The 18,485-nt window shown below is 43.2% G+C and overlaps 2 protein-coding genes across 2 annotated transcripts in view; one reads left to right on the forward strand and one right to left on the reverse strand.

Moving 5' to 3' along the window:
• ACSF2 (acyl-CoA synthetase family member 2) overlaps positions 1–18,485 on the forward strand; it is a 151,356-nt gene that overhangs the window by 121,313 nt on the left and 11,558 nt on the right. The window contains exon 11 of the mRNA XM_088482709.1: positions 13,983–14,090. Coding sequence (XP_088338835.1) covers positions 13,983–14,090 — 108 coding nt within the window. The remainder of the gene's footprint in view (positions 1–13,982; positions 14,091–18,485) is intronic.
• CHAD (chondroadherin) lies at positions 497–7,788 on the reverse strand. Its single transcript, XM_088482708.1, has 4 exons — positions 7,002–7,788; positions 6,062–6,225; positions 5,835–5,980; positions 497–3,295 (listed from the first exon to the last, which is right to left on the reverse strand). The coding sequence occupies exons 1-3, from the start codon at positions 7,776–7,778 to the stop codon at positions 5,839–5,841; spliced, it is 1,083 nt and encodes a 360-aa protein (XP_088338834.1). The 5' UTR covers positions 7,779–7,788; the 3' UTR covers positions 497–3,295; positions 5,835–5,838.

The raw sequence follows: 18,485 nt of genomic DNA on the forward strand, positions 1-18,485 counted from the left end.
TAGTGATTCACCTACCCTGATATCTTTGTTCCATTGCTGAAATGTCTTGGTGGAATCGCTCACTAGGCTTGTCACTCAGTGCACCACAGTTATCTTGTGTGGGTAATCCCGTGAATCGCATATATTTGAATAGGGGAGGGGACAAATAACTGATTCATTTAATTGGGTCATTAGGCCCCGCCCCCTCTGCGCGGAACGCAGATTGCTGGTAAGATTCTCTCCATTCTGCCCACTTCACTAGGAATACCCCTAAATCGTCATAAATGGGCTATATCTCGGAACTCAGAGCTAACTGAGAGTTTTAAATGTCATATTCATTCTTTGCATGCTGAAATCAATTAGAAGTAACTATTTTCACATCAGAAACATTTTCATTGTTGTGCAGTGTAATGGGAGCTCACCAGCACCTAGAGTTCCACAGGCTCGCATTCATGTGCACACAATTCAGTGACACAACAGACACTCCATGTCATTTACAGGTAAAACCTTACTTTATTTTGCAGAGTATAAATACTGTACAGAGCATGTGTTTACAACTTGGCTGTTTGCTTCTGAAGACATTTTTAAATATAGGATAATGCAGACGGGAATTTCTAATATGTCATTTTCCAGGCAGATTGCTAAAGTGACATTTTATATAAAATATTTTTTTGTAATTAAATATTTTGTCAACCATATATAACCCTAAATATCATCCCGGGAATAATGTAAATGTTTGTGTTGGTTACCAAAAAAAAATAATTTAGTAGGAGGAATGTCATCCCTTTCCAGTACTTTTGTGAATATGTTCATGTTTGTATGTATAGAATTTAAACAGGTACAGTATTCTCCTTTCAATGCACTTTTGTTATCTCGCCACCACCCCAGGGTAGTTTTGTTGTGTCTGTGCCTTCGGAACCTGTGCCCTATACCGTGTTATGCAGGGTCCCTAGGGAATGCGTTTATGATGCCGGCGGTCACTATGCCGACCGCCGGCATCTCCGCTACAGAATCCCGGCGAGGGTTAATTAACCTACGCTGGGAGACCGGCGACCGGCATCCCGATCGAAGGGATGCTGGGCGCGGACAGCCGCAGGGGGGAGAGTTAGGTTTAGGGGGGGGACTTAGGGTTAGGCACCCCCCCCCCACCCCCCCGGAGGTTAGGTTGGTTTAGGCTAGGGGAAGGGCGACCGGCATCCCGATCGAAGGGATGCTGGGCGCGGACAGCCGCAGGGGGGAGAGTTAGGTTTAGGGGGGGGGACTTAGGGTTAGGCACCCCCCCCCCCCGGAGGTTAGGTTGGTTTAGGCTAGGGGAAGGGGGGGGGTTAGGGTTAGGCATCCCCGGGGGGAACTTAGGGTTAGGCACCCCCCCATGGGACTTAGGTTTAGATGGGGTTAGGTTTAGGCACTTAGAGGGGGGATTAGGGTTAGGCACCGGGGGGGGGGGGGAGGTTAGGGTTAGGCACCCTAAAGGAGGGTTAGGGTTAGGAGGTAGATTAGGATAGGAAATACTTACCTTTTGGACGATCGGGATTTCCTTCCACGTCGGACTGGCACTGCCGGGATTTGAACCGCCAGCCATGCGACCGGCGGTGTAACATACCGATTCCGGTCCCTAGTACACCGATAGGAAGGAAGCCCTGCTGGGCAGAATCAGCAATGGATGGGAGAGGACATCATCATTACATTTATGCATTGCTTTTTATTATAATTAATAAAAAGATTTATCCTACTGATAGATTAGCTTTCCATATCATCCTTTAATTCAGGACACATATGAATTACACAGGTTCTGTCGCTAGCTGACTTCAAGTCTCCATTTCACCTGGTTTTAATCAGTAGCAGAACCTGTGTAATTCACATGTGTCCCGAATTAAAGGAATGATATGGCAATCCTAGTTATAGATCAAGTAAACTCATTATTTGGTATATATGGATATATCAAAGCAGTATATAACTGAACTGAATAATATACACAAAATAGCTGAAGTGTTTATACTTATCTAGGTATGTCCATCATGCTGTACTTCACTCCTATGCAGCAAGTCACCATGTGAGATTAGCAATACCATTTCACAATTTGATTTGCTGCTCGGCGGAATACCATTCTGCACTGCATGTTTACATCTCTGTGTAATGAATAGAGCTGGGATAATGGTTAAGACTGCAGTGTGGTGTGGTTAGGGTAGGACAGTAGACACTAGAGGCCAATTCTACCAGAAAGAAATGCGGAATATGGTGAACATTTTTCTCATCTCTACTTTCATCCAAAGTGAAGAGCTGGTGTGCAGTGAAAAAATATCTTCACCCCAGAAAACACAGGGTGTTTTGAATACCTTAAGTTTGAAAACGTTGACATGTATATTTGTAATGTTACTTAATGTAGTTTACTTATACCTTTTTTTTTTATAATAAAGCAGGTAATATTTTATTTGTAGATTAGCCTTCATTTTGACAGTTGTCCGGTCACTAAGGACGATTCAATTCAGAGTGATGCTGAATAGCCCCAGAAAGGAGTTCCCATAGCTTTTCAATTCACTGCACTGTTAAGTTCGACTACAGGAATCTTGCTCGCACCCTCCTGAGAATGCTAGCAGAAATCCTACTTAAGTGCCAACCGTGATGCTGTTTTGTCTTAGCATGGAGCTAACAGCCTCACGACCGGAACTTTAGTCAGAGAATGCTGGTTACAACGACTAAACACCCAGCTTAAGGCATGATAACCGGCATTCTCCAACTTAAGTGGTTCTAGTCGGACTTAACAGTGCTGTAAATTGAATAGCTCCCGGAACTCCAATTGTTGATTTGAAGTGCCACCAATGTTTTGTTAACTGTGGCAGTAATAATGATGATTTCAAACTTCACTGGTGATTTGATTGTGTGGCTTACTGTTGTATCATATTGGTTTGTAATATACGCTAAGCTTATGTCAGCAATGTTATGGTGCACTCTGTATATAAATTCACTATGTAAAGGTGTAGTTTATTTACCTATGCAACATTTATGGCAAGGGCTGCTAATATTTTTCTGACATTTAATGTATCACATAATTGTAATACGTGTCTCTATATTGTATATACTATATACAGTAAATGTACATACCTAGCTGGTAACATGATTAAGAGTGCAGTGGCTGTAATTGGTCACTTAATTACATGCATACAGGGTGGCATGGCTTGGTAAATGCAGATTCAAAATGGCAGTTGTAGAAAATTAGATGGTTTGAAACACTGTGAGATGAGCTTCAAGAAGGTCCTACAGGTCAGTAGTTTGCAGGTCAACAGGGTCACATTTACCCAGACTGTCCATTAGGAACCTGTCAGATGGGGAGAGTCATGAGAATAGTGAGAGTCACTCATGAGAATTGTCAATTGTACATTTGTAAGTTAAAAATAGTAATTGTGTGTTTTTAGTCTCCACAGCTCCCTGAACTTTCTTTGGTCTATTATAGTGTTGCCAGTACTCCCAAGTTGCTAGTACTGACTCCAGAGTGTCTCCATTATCCAGTTATAGCTCTAAAGTAGATCTAAAGCCCAGACAAGCACTCAAGTGGAGATGTAGTAGAGTAGGAGGATGAGAAGAGTGTAGATACTTCATCTTCATTTGTGGGGTCAAATAAAGAGATTGTGCTAGTGGGTTCAACCAGGGAATTTAGCATGTCACTAGCTGAGGAAGAGCCCACCATTTCATATCGTATCTTATCCATCTTGTCCTTGACATAAGAAGCAAGATTACAAATAGTAGCAGAAGGTTTGGGTGAGGGAGGGGTAAGAAGTGATTTAAATGTATTAAAAGGTTGCTTGGGGTTAGAGACTTGGGCAGAGATGAGAGATTGGAAATATGTGTGTGTTTGGCATTGTCCAGAGCATTACGATTTGAGTGGTAGATAGTCTTATATGTGAGGAAGTCACTTGGAGTACAAGATTTACGCCACTGACTGTCTACTTTACATGAGAGTTTTTGTAGGTGTCTTGTTAATTTGGAATGCCACAGTTGACGTCTAAGTCTACGTGGAGTGTGATGGGTAGCTGGAGCCACTTCATCGAGGGCTATTTCTAGAGTCTGGTTCAGGTGTGAAACAGCAGTCTCAGAAGAAGTGAACGTAGAACTTGGCGTGAATAGATGTTGCATAGATGTGGATAGTTGTTGAAAATTAATAGCATTAATATTTCTGTGGGTTTGAGGAGGCTTGGTTGATTTCAATGACATTGTGGTTGACGTAATGGAGGAGAGTGTGCAGGTGATAAGGTTGTGATCCAAGAGAGGGAAAGGAGCGTTAGTGAATTCAGAAACTGTGCATAGTCTGGTGACTACAAGATCAAGCCAATTGCCATCCTGATGAGTGGAGGAGTCAGTCCATTGGGAGAGGCCGGAAGAGGAGGTTAGAGAAAGTAGTTTGGAGGCATGAGGAGAAAGTGGTGATATTGTAATCACCCATGATGATGGTAGAAATGTCAGAGGATTAGTGAGGGAGCCCGGCAGAAAAATGTTCCAGAAATTGTTGGGATGGCCCAGATGGACGATAGATAGCACCAACACGCAGAGAGAAAGGGGTGAAGATCCTGATAGAACTTACTTCAAATAATTTAAATGTGAGTGAAGGTACTTGTGTGAGAACTGTGTATGTGAAAGATTGGGACAGTAATATTCCAACCCCTACTCCTTTACTGTTACCAGGCCCGGCGGTGTGTGTGAAGTGTAGGCCACCATGTGAAAGTGCAGCAGGGGAGACTGTGTCCGATTGTGTGAGCCATGTTTCTGTTATCACCAGAAGGTTGAGGTTATTTGAAATAAACTGTTGCAAACAGAGCATGCATTCCATAAGGCACATTTTAGTGACTTGAAGGGTGATGGGAGACATGTCATGTGTCTAAGGTTTGCTGGATTTATATACCATTGTGAGTGGGGCTTATGGATGGGGCCTGGATTTGGTGATATATCATCAGCTAATAGAAGCAAAAAGAGAGAATTATATATGTAGTTGTGGGAGGTGTATGAAAGATTTTTATGGCGATAGGTTGAGGATGTTATTGTCAATGTATATAGATAAGTAAAAAGCTCATGAGTTAATTAGAGGGGAGTAGATTATTGAGGCTGCAGGGAGAGTGAAGGATGTAATAACCTTATGCTGGGTAAACATATTGGCCAATCAATTGATCAGCCAATGTATCTTGTGTGCTTCAGCCAGTGTGTACCAGCGATATATCTGTGAACAACGTCGTTCACAGAAATACCACATCGACCTTGCTGCACAGCCGATGCCCAATATATCTGCAGATATATTGGGGCATCGTGCTGTGTGTACAGGGTGGTCAGGCGACTGCCCGTACAATTGCTGCACAGGCCACAGGGAAGGGGGCGTGACACGTCCCCTGGCCAGCTGGACCCGCGGCCAGATGACAGATGATGGTTTTGTGTATGAATAACCATCATCTGCAGATATATCTGGTAGGTTTGTACCCAGCATGGAGAAGATACCATGGCGTTAAATAAAAAAATATATATGTTGATACATGAATATAAATATTAGTATAATTTTTTACTTTCCTCGGAGTTATCCTGTTAATCTAATTAAAGTGTGATAATGTTTTCACATAATTGGAGGACTAATGTGTGAGTGGTCGGGGGGGGATGTATAAAAAAGTGGGGAAGTTGCCTCTAGCAAGCAATCCTCTTCTACCTATCAGTAGGTACTGATAGGTCTACAAGGTCCAAAAATAGGTGACAGACACAACTCCCTGGTGAAGTCTGCAGTGGGATAAAATAATCTAAAAACAAAAATCGAGCACAATTGTCTGTGTGTATTTTGGTCACACTGTATTTAGTGGTTGTCACATTTGTCTTAGTCACGTTACCTCTTTATTGGCGTTCACCCTTTCGTGACTTCTTTATTGGTTGTTTACATCCACGGAAAGCTCCTGTGTCTCTTAGCTGTTGCCCACGGTACTGAGCTGGGCTTGCACATGTGGCATCCGGGCGAGAGCGGCTACTATCCATCCACCTACATCCAAATAAACAGTGTTACGATTGGATCATGGAAATCTTGGGATGCATAATGTATGTGTATCTGGAACAGGCTCACCTTCTTAGAGCTGCCAGTTGGCAGTTACAGTGCCAAGGATTATTTGCCAGTGTCAGATTTTGTAGGGTGGAGAATGGGGCGTTGGCAGGAAGCTGGCTTAGCTTGTTTCCTTCAATATTGAGTGTCTTTAGGGTTGTGACTCCAACAAAAGCTTTTTCTGAAAACTAAACCAAAAATGTATGGGTTTGGCTACTACTTAGAGAACAAACATTCCACCTTATCCTCGCTTATTCTAAGTGTCCACATCCTCCTCTACAGCTTTCTCACCCACTCCTTGTACCCCCACCTTCCTTTACCCTCAGCAGGAATCACATTGGAAATTTCCACCTTTCATTGTGAGTTGCCCAAGTGATCTCAGACAAACTTGATAAAATAGGAAAGATTCATACACAACCTGTCAATTTATAATGAGTGGTGCTGATGTTCCCTAACATAGCATGCTCTGGAATACCATTACCACTGCTGTATACACCAATCCATTTTTTTTGCTAGTTTGAAATGAGCAATGCAGGTGCCCCTCCTCTTAGCCTCATGAATCACAGACAGGGACTGCTTTGTGAACCACAGAGAAACTGCTGCTTATGAGACATCATGTCAATAAACAGACTGTTCTTGAGAGGAAAAAATGGCCCTTCCTTTCCTGACCAGGCTGAAGGAGAGTTTATAGTTTGAAAGGTCAAAATTAACTCTTACATTGCAATTTAGCCCATCTCACACAAACTAAATTGAACTTAACAAAAGTCAGATATGCTCTTTTTCTATGCAGGATGGTTCCTTTTATGCTATTCTACAGAATACAAATAAAATGTTGTTTTGTTAGCAAGAGAAGCATCCACAAAACAGCATGTGTGACAGTGCATACATGTATAAATCATGCTGTCTTGTTGCAATGAGGACACTAAACAGTTAATAAATTATCCTCCCCTTGCTAACCGCTCACCTTCTCCAGACCCATGTTCTCCATGGACAGCGATTCCATGTATCGACCAAAGGACTGGAAGGCAAAATCAGGAATGACTTTAATAGGGTTTCGGGATATCTTGAAATCCTCCACTACCCTCAGCTTGCTGATGGTGGCAAGTGGGTAAGAGCTCAGCTGGTTTCCATCTAGGTGGAAGATGGCCAGGTTTTCTACTTCATCCAAGGAACCTGGCTGCAGTGTAGTGATTTCATTTTCAGACAGATACAGCCAGCGCAGGTCCTTGGCACCAGCAAAGGTACCTGCTTTTAGTTCGCGCACCTTGTTGTTGTTCAACTGAAAGATGAATAGGTTGAAGAGAGGCGACAACAATCCCTTGGGTAGCTCGATGATTTTGTTGTGATCCATATACAAATAAGTGAGCTCAGTCAGTTCATCAAAGGCGCCACCGCCTATCACACTGATATCATTGTGGGATAGATAGAGATAGACCAGCTTCTTAAGACCTCGAAACGCCCCACTTGAAACCTCTCGGATTTGACAGTGCTGAAGGTGCAGAGACACCAAACCTTTTATTTCTTTAAATGAATTGGGAGCCAGCACAGGAAAGTTATTTTTCTGCAGGTTTAGCAGGCGAGTTTGTTCTGCTACCTTGGGAATCTTGGTTAAACCTGCACTGTAACAAATGGCGTGCTGCAGGTCTCCTCCATGACAGTGACAATGTGTGGGACATGCCTGCAGGATGGGGCATGCAGCAGCTAGAACGCTTAGTATGAGACAAAAACTGAGGTGTTCCATTGCAAGCACAGAACACTGGCAGTGTGAGCGAGACCTTCACACACACACACCTATTTATATCATATTCAATAAAAAAAAAGCAGAGAGCAGCCAAACAGTGATGTGGAGGAGGCAGATTTTGGGAGGTGAGTGTGAATTTAACCCACTATGAGTCTGAATGGGAACCTTATGTATCCTAAGGTACTAAGCTAAGAAGTACCGGTTAGAAGCAGATATTTTCAAGGAGAATAAAAATGCTTAAATGATTTTAGCCTTGCAGAGGTAATAACATTCAGAGCATGTTTTTCCTTCTTTTTCGTCTGGATAACTTATTATAGTTCTGCTGCAGTGTTGTGCACTATTTTTAGGGGAAATTGTCACCCACACAGTGATTATCTCAACTTTCTGGGTCCTGCAAACATTTACAAGGATATCCAATATTCACATACATATACACCAATAGTCATAATATATACATAAACACTAATATATACACATATGGTCTATTTTAGTTCACATGAACTTGTGTAGCTTACAGCCACAAGAGGTTAAAAAGATTAGAACCATGATCTCCCTCTAGAATGTTCTTATGCTTTGATCAAGCCACAAATATTGAAAAAACACTTTCTCTTTGCCCTAGTCAGATATAAAAGACAGTCAATTCTTGTGTTACCCAGATCTCAATTCCAAGAGGTAAGCAATTATCACACAGGCACACGGGGATTCATTTATAGGTAGGACGGAGTATGTTGGAATTTCTTACCATAAGATACAGATTTAATTCTGTACATGTGCACGAAAACTGCATATGTATATGTCCATATTATTATCTTTGCGTATCTGTTAGTCTTTATGTCTGGAATGGCAGAATTGGGAGGGAATACACCACCAAGACTAGGCCGAATAAAGTAAGGACTTTTTCATACAATTGCGACTCAATTAGATGCGGACAGATATGTACAAATACTTTTCAGGTGGCATTTGTGTTGTTGGTGCTGGAGGGCTGGTGCAGTACTATATAGCCAATTCTGATTGGCTCATTAGATTAATCTCTCCAGCTGATAACACTGTAAACATTAGCTATATTATATGAAGTTGCAGTCATCTATTCTCATTAGTTAACTATCATTTCCATATGGAATGCTGAAGGAAAGGTGATTCCCATTTCTTTTTTGTAAAGTGAGGATGGGTATGCTGTAGCGAGATTGATTTGGATTTTGAAGCATTTACACAGGGACCTCAAGAACTTGGAATACAAATTGTATGCCTTGATCAATGACAAGCATGCGGATAAAATCTTTTATAATGAAAAGAGTAACCAATGTGGGAGCAGCAGTTGGGCCTGATAGAGCGATTAAATGAGCCTGTTTAAAGAAATGATCAGTCACAATCCAATTATATAGGTACCATTTCCATATGCACCTGCAAAGTACAGACTTGCCAAAAAGGAGTTCAATATGCCAGTCTCACTCTTTGGGCCCTATTTACAACTGCATTTTAAATGCGGATTGTAATAGTGTGATATTTTCGCCTAATTTCGCTTTGCGAATTTAGGAAATATCACAGGGATTTATAACATATTCCTTGCAGGGACAGAGATTGCGATAAAGCTCTGTCCCTGAGAATCCCCTCCGCAGTCTTCTCACTGTATTTTCTGCAAAAAAATACAGTGAGAAGGTTCCCGCGCACACTCCGATCGGCTCCCCATAAACGTGATCTGCTTACTAAAAATATGTGATAATGAGGGTTGCCCTGTAGTAAATTTATGTGAAACTAAAATAATGTGAAAAGGGTGTGAAAACACCCTTTTTCATTTTATTTGATTAAAAATGATGTTAATAAATAGAGCCCTTTGTGAGAAGTTAGATCCTTGGATCTTCGTTTGCAAAAACATCTTGGAAAGATGTATACCCTGGAGGTAGAAGTTGGTTGGAGGATTAACCTTCAGAATACATTGAGATTCATAACGAGAACCCCAAACTAAATTTTGTTTAAAGTTCCAATCCAAAACTGGAGAGTGCAGTGGAGCCAGGGAAGACAGGCTAGAATCAAGGAAAACCCAGGATGATGGAGTTGACAACTTGAGGAATTACCTAAGAATAGATTAGTTCTTTATGTAAACACCAACCCCATACGCCCACCCCCCTTCTATGAAGTCAGCGGAAAAGTCAGATTCCATATGCGGCAGTTAGGAAGATAGGTTCATCTAGTGCCAAAACAGGTAACGACAAATTGGAGACATATGCCGTGTATACACTAGACGATAAAAGTGAACGATATCTTTAAACTATATATCGTTCATATCGTCTAATGTGTATGCAGTAAGCGATGAACGATGCGTGCTCCTGTGAGTCGTTAACGATATCCCCAGTCGGCCGTGCATGCAGCTCAATCTGGGGATATCATTAACGATGCCATGCTGCTGAGTGTAGCATGGCCCCACTCCACTGCAACCCCCCCTCCTCCTACCATCCCCCCCCCCCATCATCTAGTGTGTGTGAGCCTTAAGGGGTCTATGTACTAAGCCTTGGAGAGAGAGTGGATGGAGATAAAGTACCAACCAATCAGCTCCTAACTGTCATTTTCAAACACAGCCTGTAAAGTGACAGGAGATGATTTGTTGATACTTTATCTCCGTCCACTTTTAATCTCTCTCCAAGGCTTATTACATAGACCCCTATGGAAGATAAAATTCCATGCTGTGTCCAAATCCAAATAGGTGGTGAAAAGATCTCCTGAGAATGCAATAGGTAGCATAGTTGGTATTGGAGTCAGAAAAGGGAGTGTATGCAATTAAACCCAACTTCATTGTTCCACAGCAACAAGAACACAAGAGTACAGGACTGCACTACATATTGGTCCGAGGTAAAGGAGCCTTGGAGAATCAAGCAGCAGAAGAAGCTTGTCCAGGTTTAGAGATTTTTTTGAAAGCCATAAAGAAAAGAGATGCTGTTCTGCAAAAGTGGGTCATTGCATTACCAGATAGGGGAGGCCAAGGAGCAATTGACCAGTTAGAACTGAGAACATACAGTATAAGCCAATTTGGCCTTATGGGAGCAGTTTAAACCAGATAATTGATTCAGAAATCCTCTATAGGCTTTGTTGTCACCACTTAATTTCCCATGGGTACATGGCATTGGCACCTAAAACAGTTGGATAGGGGTGGTACGGTCACAGAGATGCCTATGACACAGCATACAGGCAAATATCCATTTTGTGAGTGTAATTTCAGTTGAATTATGTTCATCTCTGCATTGTCCCCTGAATGAGTGGCAGAATGACACCTATCCCACGGCACCGCACACTGAGAGCAGCTGGCATAAAGGAGTGTTACATTTGTCTATAATGTCACAGACAAGCGTCACACTTCCAATTTCAGATTCCTGCCCCAAGCAGTGGGTACTTAATGCGAGGTGGGTCAGTAATTCCACATAATGGGGGCATAACCTGGGTCACTGCATGGGCATGGAGCTGCTATAAAAGTAATCAGAAAGATGTGTCCTCATACACTATTGCCGCAGTCACGCCAAATAGCCCTTCTCTGCACACCAGGTCTCGTGTGACTCTGTATGCACTGAGCATCTTTTTCATACCTGTTTTGTACCTCCGGTCACTGCATTCTGCAATAATTGGTCACAGCAGCCCCTTGGTGTGGAAGAACTAAAAGGTGGTTCCATGTTCTGCGGTAATAGGCTACACAGCCACTACTTTCATAATGATGATTGAAGTGGGGGCATACCTTTGTCCTGCCATCCATTTGTTCTCTTCATGGCACATTCACTGTATTTGCATGCTGGGCTCTGCCTCCACTCTGGTTCCACCCTATGTACCATCTCCTACACTGGTGCAAGTAGATTCAATTCTTAGTGGTACTGTACCTGACCATATGTCTTTTCTAACAATTCTTTACTTCTGCTGGAATCAATCTTCTTCCTGCCTGGGTCTTTATGAACCTGGGATTGTAGCCTTGTCACTGATTGATTGTCACGACCAGGGCTGTGTGTCACCGGATATCGCTGACCTTACCTGTCCTGGCGCTCTGCGGGGTCCCTTCAGCGGGGGTGCTTGCTTCTGGAGGTAACCCTGGTACTAGTGAATTGTCAGGGAGGTAGGCAAGACAGCTGGCTGTTGATTTTACTAAAAGTGCTGCTGACTACTGGGTGCCGCCATCTTGGATTTGGACATGTGACCTGGTTGAGCCAATCCAGTCACAGCATCTTCCTGGGAGTTCTAGCAACCAATCCTGCACCTTTCCATGGTACTTAAGGGCTGTTTGGAGACTCTTTAGTTGCCAGTGTAAGTTCCTGTGCTCCCTTTGCCTCAGTGATTTCTGCAGTTCATTTGTAGTCTGCCTGCTATTCAACTCAGTCTCAGTTCCAGCCTAACCACCTCTGATTCCAGTTTCTGAGTGCACCATCCTGTTTGCCTACCCAGCTGGAGGTCCTGCGTCCCCAAGGTTCAAGAGTCCCCTCCAGTTCCAGTGTCTGGCATACCGCACGTCTTCTTCAGTTTACTACAGTCTGAGTCTCCTGCATTGCATTTCTCATTCACGAATAACACCCCCTAAGGCCGGCTTCTTTTCAATACCAGCAAACCATTCTACGGACATCTCCTGTCTCCACTCCGGATTCAAGTTCTAATCAAGTTGTGACATTGATTATCTGTCATTTGCCATGATTCCTGAGTGCAGTAATCTATAGTGTTATTTGGAATTCCTTATTGACTATGACTTGAGTATGATATCCTGCTGTGTGCCGTTTTTTGTCACTCACTGTAAGAAGGAAATAGGAGAACTCAAGAGGGGTTGGAAGTGGGCAACCTTGCTAATAAAGGAAGGGTTCAATTAAAATGAGCGGCTAGAAAAACTAGGTTTACCTTGAAAAATAGGCATCTTAGAGTTGACCGAATTGATATTTGTTGTCTCAAACATTTCATACCAATATCCATACACAGGGCCTGATTCAGAAATGGGCGGAATTGCACAGGTGCACACAAGCGGCTGTGCAATACCCTCCATCTAAAGTGCTAATGCTGCAGGAGGCGGCTGAAGAGAAAAGATGCATCTGCAATCCCAGTGCTGCAACTGAGGTCGCAGCCTGGGATCACCATCAGCTTCCAAAGGCTGGTCAGCTCCTGACTGCCTGCAAGGCACGCCCTTTTTTCCGGAACGCAGGCCATTCCCACCTCCTGCATCACGCCCCAAATGTCAATCAGGCAGAGGCTTGTGGGAATCAGGTCCAAAGTATAATGGGTCATCAACTTTACCGTAAGGGTGGTTAAGCTATAGAGTGCCATAGCACATTAGATGCTGATGTGAATTCAGTAACAGGAATGTAAGAATGTTTTGGTTGGATTAATGGCATTTGTAGCTCTAGTTATGTGGGTGATACAGGGAATTGATCCGAATGACATTTTTGTTTTAAAGAAAAGGGTCAATTTGTTGGGACATATTACGAAATTAAAGTTTGCACTATATGTCTGTAAGTGTACTTGAGTGTGCATGTAATGTGTTCGGTGAGAGTGGGACAAGCTTGTGTTCAGAACGATGGCAATATATCTGGACAGGAGACTGGCAGAGAGATCAGATTCACTTTTGGGAGCAGCCTGGCAAGGAGCCCTCATGTGCTATTTATAAAGGTGGCTGGCATGCATAACAGCTAGTAGGAGACATTTTCTTGGCACCTGCAATATTTATATTCTCTATTAAAGGTAGTTTGTGGCCCAGCTGTCTGATTCTCAGTGTTTGGATCACTGTAATGTGTTTTTTTCTTTATTAAATTGCTGTTTTGGTGAGAATGAAGTAGAGAAATCGCACCAAATGTCACTATTTTTTATATAAATGTCTCATCTACTGTCAGATCACATATTTCACCTGTGACTATGAATTATCTATTAAGCCTTTGCTGCTTACTTCATCCATCTTCAGCTGGACCCAAATCACTTCTACTATGTTCAACTCCCCTCCAAAGCTAGTAGCTGCAGACGTGTTTTGGAAAATCCCTCAGACCTCTCGGGAAGCTGCCACATGTCTCTTGCTTATGAGACAAAGGAGGGGCACCTGGGAAATATTCAGGAATATGTAATGTAGGAGAAAAAGGGAGCAGCCAAACACTTTGCAAAGTCTCTGTATTAATCACAGCAAATCAGAGTAGCTGTTATTCCAAAAAAAATTTTTTCTATTGTTTTCTTTTCTTCTAATGCTTTTAATTTCATGTTATTTTGCAGATCGGCTACGGCACAACAGAAAATAGCCCTGTCACTTTCATGGGTTTCCCCTATGATGATCTTATCCGCAAGATTGATACTGTAGGATATATCATGCCTCATACAGAGGTAAGACAAGGCTCTACCTAAATTAATTTTGTTTTTTGTAATCTCTTTTTTTGTTTTTTAAAGCAAATCTTTATTCAATGAATGAGAGACAATATATAACAGACCTACACAGAGGTCTATAATAACCGCAACACATATAGTAAAGTATAAGCAAACAAGCATGGTTAAGTGAGCTAGATAATGGCCCTCATTCAGAGCCGTACGGTCTGAGCAGAGCGCACGCTCTGAATGAGGGCCGCCCTCCATGAAAATGGAGCGTCCACCTGGACGCTCGTATAGCTGTGGGTCACCACCCACAGGCTATACGAGCGTGCAGTTTGATGGCCGCGATGGTCGTGACCATCGCGACCATCGAAACTGCGAGCCGGAGCCTGCGGTTCAGGTTTTCAACCGCAAGCTCCGGAGTGATTTTGGCTCTATCAGAGCCAAAATCACTCCCACTGACATCACTAGTGATGTCAGTGGGCCGGCTTCTGACAGGAGGCGTTCCCGTGGGAACGCCCCCGTCAGGGAGGCACGCCCACCAAAGGGGGCGTGCTGTCAATCACCATCGACAGCACGCCCCCTTTGATCAGACACAACGAGCGAAGGACTTTCCTTCGCTCGTCGCGTCTGGCGCATGCGCACGTCGGAGCTCCCTCCGTCGTGCGCATGCTCAGTGCATAACATCGACCCACTTGCGAGCGGACAGCCGCTCGCGAGTGGGTCTGAATCAGGCCCAATGTCTATCCAAAAGAATCCTATATATAAAATTGACAACGCTTCTGATTTTAAGAAGTCTATTTACTAAGCAGTGTTAGGAGACAGTGAAAAGTGATAAGGTGCCAGCTAATCAGCTCCTAACTGCCATATCACAGGCTGTGTTTCAAAAATGACAGTTGGGAGCTGATTGGCTGGCACCTTAACACTTTTCACTCTGTCTCCTAAAGGTGGGTACACCCCTGAAAGATATATCTGCAGATCGAGTGATCTGCAGATATATCTGCAGATGATGGTTCATACACACTGAACGACCATCATCTGTGCTGCAGCTGGTCCCGGCAGCCAGGGGGCATGTAGGGGGCATGGCCTAATCATGGGCTGCGTGGCCACGCCCCCTTCAGAAAAACCATTTGCGGCACTGGGGAGGGGGGCGCCGTGGGGGTCGCAATCGGCGTGATCGCTCCCCCCCCCTTCAGTATAGGAGACTGCTCGGGCTGCTGCTTTATCAGCCTCGGACAGTCTCTCAGGAGTAAAGAATAGGTGAGGGGTCGCCATACACAGAGAAAGAAAAGGGGTGAGGGGAAGGGGGCAGATTCTGCTCAACTGGACCTATCTGAAGATTCTATTGGACTACCAAAATATATGGGGTCTGAGAGTATAAAAACCAACATGCAGGAGGACTAGAGAGATATCAGGAAAATGCTGGAGGCATGTGAAAATGTGTGGTCCACGGTCCCAAGTTTTGGAGATCTTGAAAAGCTTAAATGTGCACTGTTCCGTCCCCGCCCCCTTGGCGCATGACGTAATTAAGTTTCATGGAGGGGTCGGGACGGCAGCACCGGTAAATGTAGTGCTGACGTGGAGCGTCCTGTGCTGCGCTCACAGTGGGTGCTGGCCCTGTGGACGCTCCAAATCAACTGCATAAACTGCAGGAGTGTCTAAAGGATGCTCCGGCAGCACCGCAGCAGTGACCCGGGCTGCAGAGTGCCGTTCCAGTCACCATGCTAGCCAGAAGCAAAGGCCGCAGAGCAGCTACGGTGCTGCCCACAGAGCCTTGCACTCTGCAGCTAGGGGTGAGCCTTGCACTCACCCCTAGTTATGGTCCTGGCCATATATATTTGGACACTGACACATTTTCATAATATGGGCTCTGTTAAAATTAAACCATGGAGATGCAACTGAAGTGCATACTTCCAGCTTTAATTCAAGGGATTAACAAAAATATTGTATAAAGGAATTGCAGCCATTTTTATACAGAGTCCCCTATTTTCAGGAGCTCAAATGTAATTGGACAAATGAACATAATCATAAATAAAATGTTAAATTTGAAATCTTTGTCGAGAATATTTTGCAGGCAATGACTGCCTGAAGTGTGGAACCCATGGACATCACAAATTGTTGGGTTTACTCCTTTGTTATGCTTTGCCAGGCTTTTACTGCAGCTGTCTTCAGTTGTTATTTGTTCTGCCTTTAGTTTTGTCTTCAGCAAGTGAAATGCAGGGTTGAAATCAGGTGACTGACTCGGCCATTAGAATATTAAATTTCGTTGACTTAAAAACTCTTGGGTTGCTTTCGCAGCATGTTTTGGGTCATTGTCCATCTGTACTGTGAAGCTCAGTCCAATCAACTTCGCAGAATTTATCCGGCTGATTCTGTCTTCTGTCACATCATCAATAAACACTAGTGACCCAATGCCAATGGAAGCCATGCATGCCCATCCATCACACTGCCTCCGCCATGCTTTACAGATAATATGGCATGCTTCGTATCATGAGCCATTCCAAGCCTTTTCCATGTTTTTTCCCCCCATCATTCTAGTACAGGTTGATCTTAGTTTCATCTTTCCAAAGTATGCTGCTCCAGAACTGGGCCGGCTTTTTTAAATGTTTTTTGGCAAAGTCTACTCTGGACTTTTTATTCTTGAGGCTTATGAATGTTTTGCACCTTGTGGTGAACTCTCTGTATTTGCTCTTGTATAGTCTTCTCTTTAAGGTAGACTTGGATAATGATATGCCTACCTCCTGGAGAGTGTTTTTCACTTGGCTGGATGTTGTGAAGGGGTTTTCTTTACCATGAATAGGATCCTGCAATCATCTAACACTGTCATCTTCCATGGACGGCCAGGCCGTTTTGTGTTGCCGAGCTCACCAGTGTGTTCTTTTTTTTCTCAGAATGTACCAGTCTATTGATTTGGCTACTCCTAAGGTGCCCGCTATCTCTCTAATGGATTTTGTTTTTGCAGCCTAAGGATGGGCTTTTTCAGTTGCATTGAGAGCTCCCGTGACTGCATGTCGTGGTTTCACAGCTTCCAAATGCAAATACCTCACTTGGAACCAACGCCAGACCTTGTGCCTGATTAACTGATAAAGAAATAACAAAGGAATAGCCCACACCTGTCCATTAAGCAATTTTGAGTCAATTGTCCAATTACTTATGGTCCCTTGAAAAAAGAGGGGGCTACATATTAAACAGCTGTAATTCCTAAACCCTTCCTCCAATTTAGATGTGAATACCCTCGAATTAAAGCTAATAGTCTGCATTTTAAAATCATATGTATTTAATTGTAACTGTAATATGTTTTGGTAAACAGATAAAATAATAGAAATTGTTTCCGCATCCAAAATATAAACAGACCTAGCTGAATGTGCCATACATTGGCTATAGTCTCCCATATATGAGGAGTTTGTTTGCTGCCAAATGACATGTGGCCATTGAAAGTATGTGTCTAATTAATTAATATTGATGATGGGTGGTGTCTTGGAGCTCAGTGACAAGAGAAAGTATTTAGAGCATAGAAGGATACTTAAGCCTATAATGGAATGAACCAGAGAACTCATTTTGTTCCAAAAGTGGGTGAGCATCGGGCAGCTCCAGTATGTATGCAGAAACATTCCCACAACAGTACATCTCCAGTATAAGCTAGAGATTTCTGAATTCATTTTATTTAGCCTATAGGGAACGTAATACCGCCTATAGAGAAGTTTATAAGTATTTTCCTTTATTCGTACACAAATGGAGTTAGTTGCTACGTATCTTCCCAGTCTTCTTTATTTAGTGTTCCCCCTAGGTCAGCCTTCCATGCCAATTCATGTAGATCTCTCGGATCTCAGTCAAACCTCTGGGGTTCTGCATACAAAGTGGAGACAAGCCCCTTAGGGCTGGCACCCCTTAGGGTTAGTGATTCGCAAGCAGTGAGAAGTCCATCGTTTCGATTTTGTAACAGATTACTGAAAATATCGTATTTGAAAATATTGGTAAAAATGTTTATGTGGGATGAAGAACTTGGCCTGAATTGCTTGAATTGTTGGAAATTCCTGATCACGTGTAATATCATATAGCCGTCTGATCCCCCAGAGTAGCCAAGGTCTAAATACAGTCGGATTACACCCACAACAAAAGTCAGTATTTTGGAAATAGGGACTCAGGTAGGAAGTGAATTTAAAACAGTGGTTAGCAAAGTCCCAGATAACTAATATATATGATATGACTGGATGGCGTGCATCTTTTGGCCGGTTCCATAAGACACCTTAAGCAAGCCTGGCTGGCAAGTAATAGAGGCCCAGTGTGGGCCTTAGTTAATTATGTTGTCTCAAACGAGGGCGCTTTTTTGGACCATGTGAATTTGCAGGTGAAGCTCTCACAGGAAGAATTTGAAATAAGTAGAGCAGCTCCACCAGGATCCATCTCTTGGCT

This window comes from Taudactylus pleione, unplaced genomic scaffold (genome assembly GCF_031769625.1).
Source record: "Taudactylus pleione unplaced genomic scaffold, aTauple2 ptg000290l, whole genome shotgun sequence".
NCBI lineage: Eukaryota > Metazoa > Chordata > Amphibia > Anura > Myobatrachidae > Taudactylus > Taudactylus pleione.